The sequence below is a fragment of the Ruditapes philippinarum genome, unplaced genomic scaffold (assembly GCF_026571515.1).
Source record: "Ruditapes philippinarum isolate M1 unplaced genomic scaffold, ASM2657151v2 ctg9561_1_1_1_1, whole genome shotgun sequence".
In the NCBI taxonomy this organism is placed as follows: domain Eukaryota; kingdom Metazoa; phylum Mollusca; class Bivalvia; order Venerida; family Veneridae; genus Ruditapes; species Ruditapes philippinarum.
Window position 1 is genome coordinate 16,189 of NW_026861860.1, and position 23,074 is coordinate 39,262.

Here is a 23,074-nt window from a genome sequence, read left to right on the forward strand (position 1 = left end):
TCTTATCGTGAAAAAAGATAAGAAGAAAAGAATAACAAGATATATTTTTCCATTTCCTTTCTTTTGCTGCCATTATTAACGTATCTGAAATTTAAGTTCATCCGATATCATAATAACTAGCATCGTTTGAATGAATTTTCTACCAAAATTAAAATCACAAATTCTTAACTCCTTTAACATGAATAAACGAAATTTAGCGACTTAAAATAACAATTATTAATGACTTAACAACTTCTTTACCTTCTCAGAGATTAATGAACCATATACATGTACTAAGAACAAATAATTTTAAACAAAAAGTTTATAAGTAAACATGCCTTTTTTGTCTAAATCGCCATTTTTGCACCAACAAGAAAATCCAAGAGGTCCACCGGACCAGTGGCTTTTAAAATATCGTGGTCCTTGCCAAAATAAGGTGGTTTCGGACCAACGGACCACCGCAAAATGTCGAGGCCTGGTATCAAATATTAAGTATTGTAACACGAATGTACAAGGGTTTATATCACACAGACATAAAAACTCTAATGTATCACATACTGAATAATATAATAACCATCTCAGCATTACATCATGCAAAAATTTAAAAAGCGGCATTAAAGAATAGGTATGTAAAACAGACAGATACGTAAAACAACAAAAAAATAATTAAAGATTATTTTGTAATTGAAACCTTGTCATAGAACAGTCAGAAATCAAATGCGGTTTCACTTTTCAAAAATACTGTGGCATATTCATACAAAATTGAAAAATTATATACATGATATACGATATATATTTATATGAATAAATCAAAATTGTTATTCTACTAACGATAATCAAACAGATTATATCACAAAGAGATCAAAGTTATAAATAATCACATATTGACTATTACCATACAAATATCTCAGCTTCCTATAAAATACAGAAATACCACCACAAAAAAAGGAGAGAAAAACAGCAACGATGCAATGATATCTAAATCGAAAGTTGTGATTCTAACATGAATATTAATGGAATTATATCACCCTGTGGCACATAACACAACATGCCCCCTTAACTCTTTGTTATAATTTTAGTAAAAATTTTACAGAGGAAATTTTTTTTGCAAGTATTTTTTTGTTTGTGTATGTATATCAGGTTTTTTTTATATAAGATATAAGATGGTTAACATATTGCTGACAAGTGGATATTGTCAACCCGTAGTATATCAGTACTTTGGCAATTAAACTAAAACCAGCTCCTAAATTACTAACATTCACCCATAGGCAGTCACCTTCTCGTGGTCTTTCAAACAATCAATCATTATTTTGAAAAGCGATACGGTTTCTAATTTTAACCCTTGGAAAAACAATACTGAGTAGAAAAAAAGCTTTCGCGGGATATCCGAATGATAAAGAAACGGTCGTCATCATATCTACATGGAAGAAATAAGTAGATCTGAACTAGAGTCATTGATAATATCCACTATCACACCGACTGCCCTGTGTTATTTATATTTTTCACATAAGCCACGGCGCTGAAGTGTACATGTAATTAACCCATTTAATATAAACGATATTACACAAGTGAAATAACACTTTGACGTGACTCATTTGCGATATGTACAAACATTAAAGCGTGCTAATGTCAACGAAGAAAAAGGAGGCTTGCATAACATGATTTTATTTATCTTGTTCTTAAATATACACTCATCATCTCGTCAAACATGTATTACTAGTATTAGGCTAATATTAGGCTACCAATATATATACATATTTAAAATGGCCACGGTAAACGTGATTCTACATCGTATACTAAGTGCGAGTGGGTCCTTGTTCAATGATGAAGAGGCAGGATGTTAGCGTGTCTTGACCCGTTTGATATACCACATAACCGCGTATTAGTGGTTTCATATGAGCATCACACAGATCGATTCGCACAGAGACCAAGACATATTCGTTATTAAATTCTCAATATTATTAGCAACATATTACAGCATCATATCATACAAGATAAGAAAATCTTTCTATGTAGAACAGTTATTCTACTATGAACATAACATATTTTAAAGCGCACATAGATTACAAGTTTATTCAATATAGCATACTAAAACTCATTATTATAGAGCTACATCATACAACAGTTACACAAATCAATAGATCATCTAAAAACTAAATATACACTACAGCATAAAACCAAAGTTTGAAATATGATTTCATGTCTCTCCTGTTGTTCCATGTGACACAGTCGGTTTTGTTTCTGGTTATGGCCGTCCAAAGTTTTGTCTTCCGACCTTTCATTTGGAGCTTTGGTTTTCGAAATGTTGGATGCTCTTCGTGAGTGCGATACAATAGTTGATAATTAAATTATTTTCTTGAATATTACTATTTCATTTTGCTTTCTTTTACTTACAGCATTGATAATTGTACATGTTCCATGCATTATTGCACAATGCGTTTCTTTCTATGATTGGTAACAATATACTCGTACATGTGCCATAATGGCCATTATATCCTCCAATTGTAGTACAAATATTTATTCTGACCATACCCCAGTAAATAAGCGTGGGTCACCGCTAATATTTACAACTTAAAATCGTTAACAGTTAATCTAGAATTAAGAAAATCTAGCTAATTATTGGGCACAAACAAACTTCATCAGTTAAAAGTTGTGGTATTTGGTAAATTTAAAGTTCTGGAACACCTTTTCACTTCTGGAGAAGTAGGTTATAAGATCACATTTGGTGTGTTTTGAGGGTTTTGATTTAGATACAATTTGAAAGTATAATTTAAGCTCTTTTGACCTACCTATGTCTCTCACTGGAAGCAAGTATCTAAACTTTGTAAAGGGCTATCTAGGAATAACTTCAGTGAAATGCTGTCAAAATCGAAATTCTGCTTAAAGGGGAGAATGTTTTGATATCTACGAACGACGGACGATATATTAAAAACCATATCTAATAAGCACTTAATGCTCAGGTGAGCTAACAACTAAACTAGTCAAATGTAAACAACAGTAAAATGAGATTTGATTGTTATTTGAGACAATGGAAAGAGCAACATACTCGATTTTGTCCCTATAGCTCTTGATATGTCTTTTTTTTTAATTTTAAATTTATGATCAGTCTGTAAGGTATTTACAAGATCCAGATGCTTGCAAATAGTCTCCTACTGCGTGAATTTGCGCAGGAGAGTTTTCCATATGAGTTATTAGCTTAAACTCTCCATTTGTACTTTCGTTTAACTGTTCCAGAGCATGTGACAATGGTAAAAAACAGTAGGATTCACCTTCACAACATTTGCCCATAAGCATTCCACAGACTTTGAGATTTTGATCAAGGTCATCATAACAAAGTATTGCACCGCTATCTCCTTCTTCAGCTAATCTGCCACATGGTTCCTTATGCTCTAAGCTTCCAGGTTTTACTTTTATATAATATTTTCCATCGGACTTTATAAAGAATGGTATTTCTATTGTCCCTACGCCTAATTTAGTCTTTGCTCCTCTTAGATAAACAGCTTGATTCTGAAAGGACATGAATATTATCAACTTGAAATGAATAACATGCGCGTACTTTTATGTCTTATATCTGAAAAGCTAATGCGGAACTATTTTGTTGGTATACTTAAAGCCGATTTTAATTAAAACAATAATCTAAAAGACACAGACAGAAAGTCCGTTTGTTTCAGCCTTGTCAGAAGAGAAACACTAGTGTTCTTCTTCAAAAGCATAATTAATTATTGTGACCTTTATTTTATGTTTATATACATATGCACTATATATACTTTGAATTGTAATATTAGCGAGTGGAATGATACGAAAGTTATTCAGCGTAGACCGCGTTTACATAGGAGATTATCTTGCTTAAGTAAATGAGAAATTTTTGCACAACAATTAAACTTTACTTTTTAGATAATGGAGTTATTTTATATTTGTCATATTTTATGTTTAAGCAAAATTTCCGTTATTGATCAAAATCAAATTCATATAGACATACAAACGCTGATAGCTATATTTCCCAAATTTCCAAAATAGCGGTCAAACGTGAAAATCACTAACCTGCATAGCTTTGTTCACATCAACTAGGATTGCACGTTTTATTTCACCATCATAATTTCTAAAATTGGTATCTAAGTTGAGCACTCGGTCATCCACAATCTTAGCGGCAGCGATGTCATAATGTCCTTGATCTAGTGTTACGGGTATAACTCTTCCCAGAAGTCTGATATCCTTATCAAACATTCCATTTCCTAAATGGTTTGCAAAGTGCTTTGAAATCAGTGCACAAATAGAAGAGCAATTGCCTTGTTTGAATGTTGCAAAACATCCAAGAGTGGCATGATGGTCCTCAGTTTTCTTCTGAGCACCACCTTGAACTTTCCTTTGAACTTTACCTTGACCTTTGCTTTTTGTTTCTTTGGAATTTTGAATTTTAGGACTTATCATCGAACCTATATAGCTGTATTCTTCTAAATCGCCATCAATATAAATTACCTCATATTTCATAATCCCATGAGTTGCTACAAATTTGGAAATCTTCTCTGCAAGTTCCTTATCCTCGGATTCATTATGCTTTACATATATGTGAAATGTGCGGTATCGAAATCCACACCATGTAATGGCCGTGTCTAATTTGAAAAGGTCCATTGCTACCTATAATCAGTTATGAAATAAGTATAAAAATCTCTATCTAGTGAATGGAAGAAAATAATGCGAGAAACGTATAGCTTGCATGTCAACTGAGGTTAATTCGGTCTACGAATGTTAAAATATGATAAACAAGATCAACAAGGAAAGGCGGCGTTCAATGAACGCAACCCCCATATGACCCAGCAACAAGAACCAATGGCAAGGAGCCCAGGCGGACCCCAAACAAAAACAGGTTTTTACTGTTACTCACAAACCCATGTGTTATTTATTTTATTACCCCGAACAAAAATACTGCGATGATCTGAAATTGACTAGGGAGTTTTCTTTTTCTTTTATTCTTTATGCAAGTGATGATATTGACTAGGGAGTTTTCTTTTTCTTTTATTCTTTATGCAAGTGATGATATTTACAAATCATAAACATACAATAAGCTAGTTTTATTTAGAGAATAAAACACTAACCCACTAACACATACATGTTTGTCCTCAACTTTTCGAAGAAAAAGGGAGAATATAGAAATGGACTTCGTCAGTCAGTCTGTCCGTCTATCACACTTTCGTGTCCGGTCCATAAATATGCCAATTATTTAAGGGATTTGACACAAATGTGTGTTATAATAAGTCAGTGGGTAATATGCAACATCCGGACCACTACCACATGTACCACCAAGGTCAAGATTTCACTTGGTGATTACATGTTTGTTTGAGGCTGTATGTCGTGTCCGGTCTATAACTTTCTTATTCATCAAAAGATTTTGAAAATAATTGGCACAAATATTCACAATAATGAGACAACGTGTCATACAAAACACCCAGTCGCCTGCATTCAAAGTCAATGTCACACTGATATATTATATAAATAACACATGGGTTTGTGGGTAACAGTAAAAATATCATCCCGAGGAAAATACTGTTTTTTACGAGAGATGATATTTTTACTGTTACTCACAAACCCATGTGTTATTTATTTTATTACCCCGAACAAAAATACTGCGATGATCTTGAAATTTTAAACAAAATCTAACTGTAACAAAAATAAACCAATAGTAACAATGATAACTAAACTGTCCTTACCTTTCAAGTTTTAAGTGTACTTTAGGCCTACTTGGGGAGTTTTCTTTTTCTTTTATTCTTTATGCAAGTGATGATATTTACAAATCATAAACATACAATAAGCTAGGTTTTATTTAGAGAATAAAACACTAACCCATTTACACGGTTATGATCTGTGAAATCTGATCCTTCTGTTTCCAGAATATTCTGAGCATGGTTTTTAATAAAATAATGATGATATCCTATGTCTGTCCTCCATCTCTGTAACGTTTCACTGATTAAAATTGTTAAATAATCCTTTGTTGCATGCTTAAATCGTCTGCATGTTCCAGTTTGACAATTAATTATTTACATTGCAAGTACTTCCGTTGAAAACGGATGTTCACTTTTTGACTATTCAACAAAAAGATATTTTATACACGAAAAGCACAGCAGGGTGCGAAATACTAAATTTTATGGGTGTCATAGATACTCCAGAGAAGAAATTGATGTCCTATCGGGGTTTAACGACGAAAATAAGAATGAATCGAGAAAAAAGTGGCGGCTATTTAATTTCATTTTATTTACAAACAAAATAGACCACGTGACCAGATTTTATACTGTTTAAAAATACTGTTACCTTTGTAACAGTACAAAATTCTTAGTCACGTGGTACACTTGCATTAACAGTAAACATAACTCCCAGAGGCCTATGGGAAATTAGCATTACAAAAAAGTGAGGGGTAATAAAAAAAACTAACATGATCTGTTATAGGATATATTTTGTGTCAAGACCATAACTCTTTAATAGCTCAAGGGATTTTGAAAATACACAATTTTCACCAAAAAAAAACGATGCGTCATGTGCAACACCTAGACCCTACCTCCAAGGTCAAAGTCATACATAGAGCTCAAAGCTTAATATGGTCTGTTATAGGATATATTTTGTGTCAAGTCTTTAACTTTCTTATCCATAAAGGGGTTGTGAAAATATTTGGCACAAAAGTTTAAGACGACGTGTCATGCGTAGCCACCGGACGCATGTTTCAATGTCAAGGTCGCACTTTGTGATAAAGCTCAACATTGTCTGTTCGAGGTATATGTCGTGTCCAGTCCTTTAAGGGATTTTGAAGATACTTGGCACAAATGTTCACAATAAAAAGACAATTTGTAATGCGTAAAAAACTGACCCTTACCTCAAAGGTCAAGGTCACATTGATAAATATTTTTTTATTGAAAGTCCAGATCCATATCTTAATCTTTTGAAATATTTTGAAAAATTTTGTGGTTCATGTTACAAATTTCTGTTACAAATTCTTGAGTTATTAACAATAATTAACCTAAGTTTATGCACTTTAATGAATACAAATATATAGTGATTTTAAATCCATCTGTGTCTTCTTCATTTTTTGTTTGTTTTATCCTTTAAGTACAATTTTGTTACATAACAAAAACAAGAATAAAGATCCACCAGACAAAGGCAACGTTCACAGGACCCAGCTTCCCGACACACCCAAGCAGGACACCCAGAAGGCACCAAACCAAGACCGGGAGTGGACACAACGGCGTCGAAAGTAGAAGGACATGTAAGGTGTGAAATAAAAAAAAACTACCCATATGGGAATTAAAGGGATAAGGTCTGTAAAGGTGAAAATGGGGGAGGGATGAAGGGATGAAAAAAGGGAGAGGGCTGTGTGTGAGAGAAAATACCTACCGTCACCGACAATCCAACAAGACAGACATCACACAACATGCAAACATCCAAAATAAGTAACAATACAGACATGAAAAACACATGAAGGAACACAAAGGGGTACCACCTTAGAACGGCCAGTGGTAGTTAAACCACTGGGGAGTTTAAACCGGGTTTAGGCGCGCCAAACCTCACTCTTAGCCCGATTATGTTCCTAAATGGCACATAAAAGTAAATAAAATCATTTCCCGCCAAGTGAAAATATAACATTGGTCATAGTTACATTAGACGAAATAAATAAAACACATACATGATTGTGTAAATATGTATAAAACGTTACAGCCTAATGACCAGTACCAAAGTACTCGATGCCTTAAAGTAAGACAGAGCAACAAGAACATAGAGACATCATTATTGGAGAAAATACATTCAACTCAAACATGAGTTACAAAAACCTGGAAATTTTTATTTAAGTATCTTTGAAAAAAATGTTTTACATGTAAATTTAAATGGGTCATGAAATAATACCTCTTTACTAACAACTGCTGTCTGATACTCTTTAATTACAGGCATAATTTCTTCAGGGAGACCGCTTCTATTTGCTAGTGCTATCATTTCACCTAACATTCTTTCAATGTTGCTTTTATTTTCTTGGATGCATTTGAAGAATTCGTCTGTGAAAAAAATGAACTTTTAGTGTTTATGGCTATTGAAAAGTGATCTAGAATCAAACTTTATATTTGTTCTTTAACACTTTTTGCATGTTGATAAGATAATTGTACGTAGAGAGGAAACAAACAAGCAGTGGTAAATTGAAAAATACCTAGGTTGCGGCATGTTATCAAGTAAAATGGCATTCATTCACAATGCTGTGAAACTGTGTCTGAGTAAGAATGATTCATATGAATTTGAATTTCGTTGTCATTCAAATTCACAGTTTGGCAAGGAACTTTTTTATCTGAATTTCCCAAAATCAGTTGACAATTAACATACATATGGTCTACGTGATTAGAAGGCATTATTTTACCACCATTAAAATTTGGTTATATATGTGACATACATTTTGTTTCTGTCTAAAATGATAGGTGACCAATGGGAAATTTTGTTCACATTACTAATTAATACGAATATTACACTATATATATATATATATATATATATATATATATATAAAATCCAATAACACTAAAAGTCAGTACAAACCCTAGACAGAGTGCTCGATGGTATCCCAGAGCTGTATGTATGGATTTATATTCAATCAACACATTGAAAAACACATTTTCCTTTACTAATTAGTTTCATGCGCAAAACGCAATCTTCAGAAGTGTAAATGGTAGTTCTCAATAAAGGGACGTAACTATGAAGTGTAAATGGTGGTTTCTCAATAAAGGGGCGTAACTATATTAATACTGTTCATTTTTTAAAGTTGCTTAATAGATATTTCCTGGAATGTCTGCAGGTTGATACAAGTTCGTTTCTTTTGTTAAGTTTAGCGTTTTCTTGTTTGCAGATAATGTAGAATTTCTCCCATAGGCACAAGTTGCATCGGTCGGAGGCTGGGTTGTAGGGTGAGGCTTGTTTTAAGATATTCCATGTTATGTTAAAGTCGATGTTTTCTTCTTTGAGTTCCCAGATATATTTACTTAATTCAGTGCTGTTTTTAAGCTTAGGATTTCTAAATGATGCTTTGTGGTTTGTAAATCGGGTTTTATTATTATAATGAAACCAACATTGGAAAAACGTTTCTGAAAATACTAGACGAAGAATTTCCCAAAGAACACTTGCTACACAAAATATTCAATAGAAACACAGTCAAATTAAGTTATAGTTGCATGAACAATATAAAAAACATAATCGACGGACATAACAAAGCTATTCTTTCCAAAGAAATAGTAAAAAATCAGCCTAAAACATGCAATTGTAGGAAAATAATAGATTGCCCCATGTCAGGACGATGTTTGGTGAAATCGGTTGTATATAGAGCTACAGTGGAAACAAACGACGACAAGCCTAAACAAACTTATGTAGGATTAACAGAAAATACCTTTAAAACCCGATTTACAAACCACAAAGCATCATTTAGAAATCCTAAGCTTAAAAACAGCACTGAATTAAGTAAATATATCTGGGAACTCAAAGAAGAAAACATCGACTTTAACATAACATGGAATATCTTAAAACAAGCCTCACCCTACAACCCAGCCTCCGACCGATGCAACTTGTGCCTATGGGAGAAATTCTACATTATCTGCAAACAAGAAAACGCTAAACTTAACAAAAGAAACGAACTTGTATCAACCTGCAGACATTCCAGGAAATATCTATTAAGCAACTTTTAAAAAATGAACAGTATTAATATAGTTACGCCCCTTTATTGAGAAACCACCATTTACACTTCATAGTTACGTCCCTTTATTGAGAACTACCATTTACACTTCTGAAGATTGCGTTTTGCGCATGAAACTAATTAGTAAAGGAAAATGTGTTTTTCAATGTGTTGATTGAATATAAATCCATACATACAGCTCTGGGATACCATCGAGCACTCTGTCTAGGGTTTGTACTGACTTTTAGTGTTATTGGATTTATTCAAGAGCTCCCAGCAGGTAGAGCACTCTTTGTATCACACCCACGACATGGAATCGACAACATTTGATTATTCCACCAAAAACATCCCTATCCCATCCGAGGATAATTACAAAAGAAAATTAATTGAAAAGACCGAACACCTCTGTAGAAGAATGAGATGGAAGGCATTCTTCTACCTCAACCCAAACGCCACTCCCAAACAGAAGGAGAATTCCGGATTCAATTCAACTAAAACACCACCGGTGATTCTAGAAACGGCAAAATTTGAAAACAAACTACTAAACATGATAGAAAATCTCAAATTCCGGCAAATAAAAGACAGATTTCAACAAAAAATGCAAACCGACATCAGAACTAAAATCAAAAACAATGACAAACTGCTAGTACCTGCTGACAAAACAACCAACTACTACACAATGGATACTGACTCGTATGAAACACTTCTACACAAGAATGTCACAAAAACATACAAAAAAATAAACAGCGAAACCGTGTCAGAAATAGAAATGCAAAACAAAAAAATAACAGAAACTTTAGACATAGACGATAGAGTTAAAGTCACAGCAAAGAGAGAAGCTTTTATCACTCTGAAAGATCATAAACCAAACTTTAACAACAACCCTACTTGCCGTTTGATCAACCCAGCAAAATCAGAAATTGGAAAAATTAGCAAAAAGATACTTGATAATATTAACACAAAAATAGAAGATAAAACAGGATTAAACCAATGGAAAAGCACAGCAGCCACACTAAAATGGTTTAACAACATCGAACAGTAAGAAAAATACTATTTCATAGCATTCGACGTAGTGGATTTCTACCCTTCAATTTCAGCCGAACTGCTAAATAATGCACTCGATTTCGCGTCAATATACCACGACATCAGTTCTGAGGAAAGACAAATCATTATACATGCAAAACAATCATGCCTTTACAAGTCAGGTGAACCATGGGGCAAGAAAGCGACATCCAATCTATTTGACGTAACCATGGGAAGCTTCGATGGAGCAGAAACTTGTGAGTTAGTTGGATTATATTTACTTAACGAAATAACACAGAAACATGGAAAAAACTTTGGGCTATATCGAGATGATGGTCTAGGTGTATCTGATGCGAAACCACGTGAAATTGAAAACATTAAAAAAGACCTGTGCTCTATCTTTTCTAAACACGGCCTGAAGATTACAATTGAATCCAACAAAAAAATCGTGAACTTTTTGGACGTAACACTCAACCTGAAGAACGGCAAACATGTTCCATACAACAAACCGAACAACACACCGTTATATGTGCATACCAAATCGAACCACCCACCGAATATCATCAAGAACATACCCATAGGCATTAACAAACGTCTATGCGAAATATCATATGACCAAGAATCTTTTGACATAGCAACACCAATCTACCAAAGGTCTATTACAAATAGTGGATATAAACACCAACTTAAATACTCAAATGAAGAAAAGACTGACAACGGTACCAAGAATCGCAAAAACAGAAGCAGAAACATAATCTGGTATAACCCACCATATAGTAAAAATGTAGAAACCAACATTGGAAAAACGTTTCTGAAAATACTAGACGAAGAATTTCCCAAAGAACACTTGCTACACAAAATATTCAATAGAAACACAGTCAAATTAAGTTATAGTTGCATGAACAATATAAAAAACATAATCGACGGACATAACAAAGCTATTCTTTCCAAAGAAATAGTAAAAAAATCAGCCTAAAACATGCAATTGTAGGAAAATAATAGATTGCCCCATGTCAGGACGATGTTTGGTGAAATCGGTTGTATATAGAGCTACAGTGGAAACAAACGACGACAAGCCTAAACAAACTTATGTAGGATTAACAGAAAATACCTTTAAAACCCGATTTACAAACCACAAAGCATCATTTAGAAATCCTAAGCTAAAAACAGCACTGAATTAAGTAAATATATCTGGGAACTCAAAGAAGAAAACATCGACTTTAACATAACATGGAATATCTTAAAACAAGCCTCACCCTACAACCCAGCCTCCGACCGATGCAACTTGTGCCTATGGGAGAAATTCTACATTATCTGCAAACAAGAAAACGCTAAACTTAAACAAAAGAAACGAACTTGTATCAACCTGCAGACATTCCAGGAAATATCTATTAAGCAACTTTTAAAAAATGAACAGTATTAATATAGTTACGCCCCTTTATTGAGAAACCACCATTTACACTTCATAGTTACGTCCCTTTATTGAGAACTACCATTTACACTTCTGAAGATTGCGTTTTGCGCATGAAACTAATTAGTAAAGGAAAATGTGTTTTTCAATGTGTTGATTGAATATAAATCCATATATAATATATATATATATATATATATATATATATATATATATATATATATATATATATATATATATATATAAGACTAAGAAGCATTACCTGAACTGTTTGTCTCAATTGCTGTTATCGACGAGGGAGATAAATTAGAATAGAGATACGGAAACTCCTTTACAATTGCAGATGCAGAGATGTCTTCACTATTTCTTTGAGAATAAGCTATGCCCAGTAGTTTATGAAAAATTGCAACTTTCCCAATCAATGGTCTCATTATGGTGACTTCCATCAAACTACTTATCGCGTTCGCGTGCTCTTTTTCTTTTTTGATTTGAGAATCAGAATATACAAAAATAGTACTGTCAGTCACTGATTCAACAAATTGTATACCTTCGGTTTTCACAAAAAGACCAACAGCTTTGCTTCTAGCAACACTCTTTGTTCTACTTGCAATTTGACTAATTTCAGTATTCGTGCGATAGAGATCTTCACGATCTTCAATGAGCAGTTTCATATCAAAAGTATTGTTCTGAATGAACATATTAATATCGTCCAGGTGTTCCATGCCTGATTCGTCCATATTAGGAAGTCCTAATTCTTTTTCAATGTCTTCACTGTAATCTATAAGAGTTCCAACAAGCCCATGTAGACGATGTTTTCTTGGCAATCTTTTTAAGGGTACTTTATAATGCCATATTTCATTTGTGTCGACAGATAAATATCTAAAATAATAGAAAATAACACTTGTACCTTTTACAGAAAGCTATTCTTTAGTTTAAAGCAATATTTTATCAGTTCTTCTTGTACGTTCATTTTATAAAAATTATTCAAATTAAAAGATCTTTTTATTTGTTATATTACAAGTTTGCTACAAATGCTAAAAATGTTTATAAACAAATGCAATAACAAATAAAGTATATACAAAACTCACTCAAAGGGATTTTTGTCACTTGTGTCGATATTCTGACAAAGTTTTGCTACATGGAGAAAAATAAAATAAAAAGTAAATTTAATTAATGTTTCTCAAACACATTTTGTCCTTTAAAAACAGCGTTTACTCTTTGAACCCTTAATTGACTGCGTCTTTTCCATCAACTGCGTTCTTAGATATGGAAATTTGGCAGCGACACCTAGCAGTTATGATGTAAAGCGGAGAGCGACAATGAAATAATTACAACATCTTAATTTAAATGGACGATTCTTAAATGAATATGGCCTAATAACTGTTGTACAGAATTATGCTATTTTCATAGAGTGACGGAGAATTTCTTTTATTAAAACATATGATGTAACAGTTTCAGGTCTGAGACCCATGTGAAATTCCTTTATATTTATTTTTTTCAGTACACAATACAATACTATATATGAGAGCTAATGCAAATAGTGAAATAGATATGTAATTCTTCTTATATTTATGTACGTTAGGTTGAACAATCCTTTTTAACAGTATTTCAGTTATGTTTGTGGGAATTTGACCAAACAATTGTTATTGAAATATGTACCAATAATCAGCAAATATCTGCCGTTTTTTCACATCCCCATTACTGTATATGCACTACTATATGCCGTAAAGCAAAAATCTCAAAGCAACAATGCAAAAATGCGGCTATACAACAATGCCAAATTACGATATTGCAACAACGCGTATGAACCAAACTGTTAACTGCAAATTAAACCGAAAGGCGTAAAAATGGAATATACGAATATGCAAAGATACGACACATAAGAGATGTTTAATTGGTATAAAGATACCAAAATTTTTGGATTTTGTCGTATCTTCATGTTCCCGCATTTTCGTAGTTAAGAAGAAAAAAAAACCGAATATTTGACATAGCCTAAATACAAATGATCATGCAGGTTAATGCACAGAGCAATTTAGCTCGGCTACATTGAAGTTAAATTCTCTGTAGAATTTTAGGATTAAATGTCAATGCTCACTAAAAAGAATGAAGTAAGAATAAATGATATTGAAATATGTAAATTATTAAAGTTTATTTACTAGTTTCCTTAAATTTTCCCCACATGCCTTTTGTTATGTTATTCCGTATGACACATAAATAAACTTGTAAGTGTAACGCGCGATACTGATACCGTTTTAAGTTATGCATGAAACGTTCATAATATTATCGTTTTCCCTTTGTTGGTTCCGAAAAATGTTTTAAAGGCTAAGTGTTACTATAAATAGAAGCTGGGATTAGATTAAATTTCCAATAGAAACTGATTTTTACAATATTTCTGAAAGAGGACAACTAATACAATTAACACATAAAAACAATCTATTTTCAACATAAGAATACTCAGTTATGAGAAATGTTATCCTTAGTATAATGTTGCTTCTATAGAATTAAACTCTTCTTATGTAACAAAGTTATCAAACCTCGAAGAACCTATAGAAAAAACGATTAAAATATTAATTTGAAGTCATCTAGACCCAAGGCATATACATGAGCTTATTGTAATGTATATATCAACTACTACAAACAAAGGTAGTATTTTCACATTAAATTTAATTAACATTCAATTATCTGGCCTGGGATGTCATAATTCTTCATGCAAATGTTGTCGGCTGCTAGCTATTAAACTTCCTAAAACATGTATGTAGTTCCTACCGGAGATAGAAGGTTTTACGACTGTCATAAACAACATTTAAGATTGATAATTTTTATGTGTCATATTCGGCCGGACGCCGTCTGCCGACTGGACTCCCTATAAAATTCACAGGGAAGAACTGAATATATATCGGAATCTGATTGACTATCATAAAATTACTAAAACAAGAACGTGTTTGTTAAACACAAATGCCCCCGGCTCAGATTCTTGTCAGTAGCAATATTTCAAAAAATGTTCACCCATTCACTCAGTTATGGACAGAAAAATTGCCAAAAATTTGTAAACACAAGTTCTATAGCTTGACAAAGTCATAGCATTTTGTAATTGTGAAAAATATAAGTTGCCAAGACATTGCTCCGAAGATGAAAAATATTCAACTTCATGCAAGTTATCTTCCTACAAAATATGAAATACATCTGTCATTAAATAAAGGCTGTATGGGCAAAAGTGTAAAAATCTATTTTTAGCACTGGTGACCTTAACCAAACTGACCCCTAACTTTATCCAAAAGAAGAATACCATGCAAGTTATCTTCCTACCAAATATGAAATACATCTGTCAATAAATAAAGGCTGTATGGGCAAAAGTGTAAAAATCTGTTTTTATCACTGGTGACCTTGACCCAACTGACCCCTTACTCCATCCAAAGGAAGAATACCATGCAAGTTATTTTCCTACCAAATATGAAATACATCTGTCAATAAATAAAAGCTGTATGGGCAAAAGTGTAAAAATCTATATTTAGAAAAAAGTGACCTTGACCCACTGATCCCTACCCCAATCAAAATGATCACCATGCAAGTTATCTTCCTACCAAATATAAAATATATCTGTCATTTAATAAAGGCTGTGTGAGCAAATGTGTAAAAATCTATTTTTAGCACTGGTGACCTTGACCCAACTGACCACTAACTCCATCAAAGTTTATGTTTCTATCAATTATAAATAACATCTGTCTATAGAATATGGTCAATACACCTGTAAAGATCTATTTTTAACATTGGTGACCTTGACATTGGTAACATTGACCTTGACCCAAATGACCCATTACTACACCCAAAGAAGGAGGACCTCCCTTGGCATCTTTGTATTAAACTAAAACATCAACTAAAATATAAAGACTGTATGAGCAAAAATGTTTATTTTTATTTTTTAAACCAGTGATCTTGACCTTGACCCTAGAGACCGCTTACTCCACAAAAAATTAGAGGACCATCAAAGGTATCCACCTACTAAATATGAAAGATATCATTAAAGAAATTAAGCAATTATGAGAAATTTAAAATAAATCCAACTTGCCGAAATAGGTTAACCAGACAAGGCCCTATTTTCAAAGTGAAGAAAGGGAAATAACTGGGACATATGGATGACACAGTTATATAACTCGGAAATATCATGTACTTTGTATTGATAAGTAAGTGTGGAAATTACAAAGCCATTAGTATAGATAGAACTTAAGATATTTCCAACTTGCCGTTTTAAGTTAACCATTATTCATTTTCTAAGTGCTGAAAAGGGCAATAACTTGGTAAATATGAAAGCCAGAGTTATGTTACTTGCCCAGATCATGTACTTTGTATTGATTAGTAAGTGTGTAAACTTAGCAGCCATTGGTACAGGTAGAACTTAAGAAAAATCCAACTTGCCGTTCTAGGTTAACCTCGTACGGACAGACGGACAGACGGACGGACGGTTCAATCACTATATGCCCGGGGGCATAAAAAACATAAAAGATTTTTTTGACATTGTGTACGCGTATAATTTTTGATTGATCTTAAGGAATTCTGGAACGAACTATCAATATTCTATATTCATAAGTTCTTTTACCATCAAGTTAAATTTTATTTAACCACGCCTTTTCCTACAAATTACCATGCACCCTTCTACAGATTATTTTTTACCGCCTCCGTGGTCGAGGGTTTAGAGTCGATGACTTCTAATCCAGTTACCTCTTTGGCGTAGGTTCGATCCCCGGGAGATGATTTGGTAGTTTAGCGCGGAGGAAGGTAGTCTAGTACTGGTGTAACTCTCCAGGAACGATGGTTAGGAAACTACCCGCCTATATGACTGAAATACTGTTGGGAAAAGGCTTGAAATGAAACAAACAAACAAAACAAAACAAATTATTTTACGCTGCTTTAATGACTTATAAATTTTGTAAAACGTTAACCAAACCGCCACTTACAATTACATCCATGATCCTGTTTACAAATCGAAACTTTTCGGCCCTTTCCCCGTTATTTTCAAAAGTGTTGCAAATCTTCTGATTCGGGTATTTCGTATCGACAAAACGTTGACTTTATAAATTTTCTATTAAAGTTTGATTAAACTTCAATAACTTAAATGTTTTCTTTTAGCTCAAACAACATTCAAAATGATAGAAATAAACAATAACATGACGGTAAAAATGGACTGAGACGAAAAAAAAAGTACGAAATAAATTGTTTTGTTTGTATACTATCTAGTTCTTATTTCATTCTTCTTTACTTTTAAAGAATTTGAAATATTTCGTATGAGCCAACATATGCATATGATTTTAATTTTTCAAAAATTTAAACGTTAAGTTAAATAATAGGCTCAAAATCCTTATGAATCTATTTCCATGTTTCCATGATAAGATATGCAAGTAAACCAGTTTTATTTCGGCCGAGTATCTTTTTAAAAGATACTTTTTGTTTTAAATAATGTTTTCAATGCTGAATACAAACTTTCATAAAACATTTCTATTCATATACCATTTTCTTACCGTTTTTGGTTTTTCCAATGTCTAGTGTATCATTTTCTGGCCCTTTGTCAACTGCTTGAACTTCTTCACTTACGCCATGTATCATGCACATTGTTTCTTTTACTTTCTGCTGGTCTATTGTTTGATTAGATTTTTTTAATTTAATAGAACAATGACACATATAACAATGTCTAGTAGATGTAACCATGTAATATCAAAATCCATAAATCGTTAACACACATAAAAGTATGCCTAAAGACCTAAATACATATATCAATGTAAATTTAAGTTCTATCAATCAATCAATCAATCAATCAAAGGTATTTTTATAGTGCGACACTTTATACAGTTATATTCTGTTGCGCTTCACAAGATCCTATAATGTCAAAGTCATTTCTACAGTTTAAAACTATATACACATTTGACGAAACTTTTTATCTATTCTATGCGCGAATATAACTTGACTGAAGCTAGTTATGTATAAATGAAATGTATAACTTATCAAATTATCATCTCGTTGAAAATCTTAAAAATATATCATAGTGAAAGAATACGTTTACATGATAGAAGAGCACCGGAATATTCTCTAAATTAGTTGCTTCAAATTGAATCCATTTTGACTTATTGATAGTGACCTTCAAATGACGGACATAGACCGAAAATGATTTTTTTTAAAAAAAGGTGGACTATACCTGATTGCACACATGCACCGAGTAACTATTCAAGCAGAACATGGTAATTCATTTAATATTATAGTATTTTCTAATTTAAACATATGCTGCAAGTGACTTTGTGTTTAAATTGCACTTGTAGTAAATAAAATATCTCGTTTTCAATCGACATATTCTTCTAAAAAAAAGACGCAGTGATATTCTTAACACTTACCTGTTTGATTAAACTAATTCAAGAATATCTTTGCATACGCATATATTCTTACACTGAGAGGTTATTATCTCTTTTGTCTTAATTCAATTATGCATAATGTTATCTTAGTCATTTTTGAAATAGTAAAAAAGGTTAATTCAAAACTAAGAAAATGACGGACAAGTTTGAAGAACTTTAATCCCTTAACACTCTGACTGAAATCGAACCTTATACAAAAAAAACAACTCTTAACAGCATTTTTAGCCTCCCATTTGTCTTCTGTTCACAGCACCGTATCCTTGCCACTTTAGCTCGGCCCAAAACTATTTACGAGCTACAGACCTTAAATAAACAATCTGAAGCGAAATGACATCGTGAAATGTAACAAACTATCTGATACGTAGGAATAAAATGTATGTCAAGTACTTTAAAGAATGCAGGTTGTCATCAACTTTATGATACCATTTCTGCTCTTCAAATTTGAAATGTATTTTCTTTTAGTTTTAATTCGCTTCCATGTTCCAAATTCGATTTTTTAAACACCATGTATGTGAAAAAGACTTTTCTTACCACATTTTCTTGAGTTTTGACCGTTTATTACATTTTCTGGTTTTATTACAATTCAGGTTGACAACCTGAATGTAATAAATTTTTTGCATCATAACCAGTTTTGTAATAATTTTATTACAATTCCGGTTTTATTACAATTCAGGTTGTAAGAGAGCTGTCCACAAACGACAAAAAGGCGTGCAATTACCACTACCGTCCATAAACAGCTGCAATAAAACCGAGCATCCAACATGTTCAATTTTGTCGTTTGGACATTTTGTCGTTTGGACATTATTAGAACACTTACCTCTCTGGCGTGGGTTCGATCCCCGGGAGATGCTTTGGTAGTTTAGCGCGGAGGAAGGTAGTCTAGTACTGGTGTAACTCTCCAGGAACGATGGTTAGGAAACTACCCGCCTATATGACTGAAATACTGTTGGGAAAAGGCGTAAAATAAAAAACAAACAAACAAACATTATTAGAATTCTGTTGTCTTTACTTTATCATTATTTTATGGTAATGGAGCAATAACTTTATGACAAGTTTCCTCCCTGTACATTCAATCAAGGATGTTATATTTCCGATCCTTGAAGATTGTTCAGCATTGTTGTACTTGTGGTATTTTAGATCTTTCTATTTTCTTGTTGGGTGGTACCAGTATTCCACACATGTTTAATCACCCTAAGGATTTGTTGCCTGTTTTTTTTTTATCTTTTGACGGCTTATCTGTGATATGCAGGCTTTATAACCTCCGGTCCACTTTCAAAATTCCATTTAATTTAGTTCTGCCCATTGTTTTCTCGTTTAGGGCAATGCAATTTTTTACTTGGGCCCAAATGCCGTTTTTCAAGGAAGAATGGCACTAACCGTGACATTTAAAGGTTCCATGTGACGCCCTATGAGAACAGATGTTTTAAAATTCAAAATTTCACAAGTCCATGTTAAAAGTTGAAAACATGTACTGCTTCAGCCGGTGCTATTGGGCATGGACGATAACTTGCATATTCCATCACCGTTCATGAACAGGCTGATCCAACCAAGCCTGCAACATTTTCAGTTTTGGAGTTTTGCGCGTTCTTTGGGGAAATTTTATTTCTCTCTATTTTGCACTGTATGACGCTATTGTTATAACTAGGCGAAAATGAGGTCATATTTACAACTTACACCGTTTAATCTTTTTTTTCCCTTATATTTTTGGGGACAGACTTCCGAACTTAGCATTGACAATAAGTATTGATTTACATTACCTTGCTCCAACGGCTGTTGTCCCATGACCGTTGGTGATGGTTTAGATGTTCTAGGCGAAAGTGTAGGTGCATTTAGCGGATATATATGTGCCATAGGCGAGGATTTCGCTGGTCTATTAGGTGTTGTAGCTACAGTATGTGCCCTAGGTGATGATGTAGGTGCCTTTGACTGAGGTGCAGATGCTCTAGTTTGCGATGTTAGTGTCCTACACCGTCGTCGTTTATTCTGTCGCGGCAGATCATTATTGTCTTCCAGTCCGGCAGATGATTTTCTCTTTCGCGTAGGGTGTACCATTTTTATCTTAAATAATAAACATAAAAAATATGTTTTACTTCTTAGGATTTGCGTTCTGTGAAAGCCGCCTTTCCTTGTTAATATTGCTTATCATATTTTTTTTTGCATTATAGGATAATATTTTGATTAATGTGATACAGATTATTGGAACGTATTTTCATATCAACTTACCCTTTTTGCTTTGTTTTTATTTCTTCATGACTGCTTAACTAGATTACTAACAACCGAATGCAATATTAAGGAGAAAGCATGCTTCAGGGTAGTATTAACGTTTTGATTATGATTAAATTCCCAACTCATCCATGCCTAAACCCAATTTATCAAATGGTGAGTATCCGAGTTGTCTCCCTTATCTCATAAAGCCAATCAACGGGTCATACTACAATTGAATTATAATTTAACAATTGAAATTAAAAAAATAAGTTTTTTTTTCATGTAACACTTTTATCTTTGACAAAATGTGCACGTTAATACCTTTGATCCGTTGCCCCGTGCGTATATTAAACATTATTTTACCCAAGTATCGTGTCTCCAATCTCAAACAGTCAAATGTACCTACTCCTGTTGATAACTGATTACTGTCCGTAATGTATTGCATAAAATGTGATGTCTTAATTTTAAAATAACATTTGAAACTATATTAATCAAAAGCATTTTAAAAATGAAAATCATTGCTTGCACTGCTTTCATTTGAAGAAATACTTATATGTCTTTGATACTTTTTATCAGAAAATTACCTGATACTACGGTGGAACATTTCCTAACACGTGTCAGATATTGTCATGCCTGTTATGAGAAAATAAAACTTATACGTACCAAATCGACTTCAATTTTAATAAGACATCTTCATTTCCACATTGTTGTATTTGCTTTACCATGGAATAAAAACATTATTTCGGTCATCAAAACAACATTCTTTCATGGTATATTAATATCCTAATAAAATTGATGATACAATACAAAAATACGTGTATTGATATATTTAATATTGCTGTCCTTTTCATTATAATCAAACGTTTGAAATTAATACAACTCATATACAATTTATGTGACACCAGAATCTTTTGCAAAAAGTGCCCGACATTACCTTTAACCAGAAGTTTGTGTATATCTAGCGACAAGTCGTGTTTAATCTTAGTACCAAGACTCCAATCTGAAACAGTCAAATATTCTTATTTCTTTTGATTTTTCGTAACAATACTGATTACTAAGCACACTGTATCGTATAAAATGATGTCAATATTTTAAAATGACATTTCAAACAGTATAAATGAAAAGCATTTTGAAAATGAAATAAGTGTCTTATATTGCAGACAGTAGTAGAAAGACTTGCTAAGCACTTAATGTATATAATCCATTTCAGATATGCATGGCTTGTAAGTAAATATGTCTGAATAATTATTGAGTGATTTGCCTTCATCGCTTGCATTTAAAGAAATATATCTCTATGACACTCTATCAAAAATTTACCAGACAATCCAGTTGAACATTACCTAACACGTGTCTTTGTTCAACTTAACAGATTGTCTAAAGTTGTTTGAGCAAGTTGTTGCATTATTCATTCAACAAATTGAAAATAACAACGAATAAAAATGAATATACTTTATATTTAAAGACGATCTTGGTTGTGGTTGCGAATTTTATCATATGCATGCTGAATTCCCATTTTTGCATTGTAACAAAGGGTTTTGGATTTCAAATGACATTGTTATAAGTAATTAAGAAAAAATCCAATCACGTTTTCAATCGGTAATTTGTAGTAATCAAATATACATTTTATTATGGTTTATGACTGAATTGTGTCGGTGGCTGCATTCTGTGAGTGTGGCTTTACCCTGTTGGTGTCTATTCCCGTTTTCTTTTAGATATGATAATATTATATAAAAATACACGTTATTATTTGTTTAATACTGCATTATCTTATATTTTAATCAAACCTTCGCAATTAATACAATTTACATATAAATCATGACACCGGTATCTTTGGTGTGTTTGACATTACCTTTTATTCGTTACTTGTGCTTGTCCTCCGATGAATGCATTTCAACTCTAGTACCAAAACCAAAAATATGTTGCTTTGCTTCCTGTTGAAAAAAATGCTGATTTCTGAGCACAATGCTACATGTGTAACAAACTGTTAATCAATTGAAATGACATCCTAAAGTGAATTTAAAAAACAATACCTAAACTGTTTCGAAATCTTAAATCAAAGAAAGTGAGAGACACGGCTTGCTTTGTGTCCTCTTAATATTATCAATGTTAGTAAAACAATCTATTATAAAAGAAAATGAAATAAAAGTAAGATATGGGTTACAAAAATAAAGATATAGATTTTGTTATTAAATACGACCTACTAGAGGACACTACTAATGAAAATTAGACTATTAAAAATACTTATGAAAACTTTTGATAGAAGAAAGTATTGTCATGCCTGGCAAACTATCGCCCAACTTCAAAATTGTTGTGTACGGAAAAACAAGCGAACATCATTTCCGAAATAGAGCCAAAAGTTGATTTGAACGGATAATTGTA

At 32.8% G+C, this 23,074-nt stretch overlaps 1 protein-coding gene across 1 annotated transcript; it reads right to left on the reverse strand.

Annotated features, from left to right (window-relative positions):
- LOC132717147 (uncharacterized) lies at window positions 1-22,631 on the reverse strand. Its single transcript, XM_060700554.1, has 9 exons — window positions 22,545-22,631; window positions 21,630-21,695; window positions 20,248-20,548; window positions 17,609-17,722; window positions 13,184-13,229; window positions 12,358-12,974; window positions 7,864-8,009; window positions 4,021-4,614; window positions 1-3,486 (listed from the first exon to the last, which is right to left on the reverse strand). Exons 3-9 carry the CDS (start codon window positions 20,540-20,542, stop codon window positions 3,082-3,084), a joined length of 2,217 nt encoding a protein of 738 aa, XP_060556537.1. The 5' UTR covers window positions 20,543-20,548; window positions 21,630-21,695; window positions 22,545-22,631; the 3' UTR covers window positions 1-3,081.
- Between the last annotated feature and the right edge of the window lie 443 nt (window positions 22,632-23,074).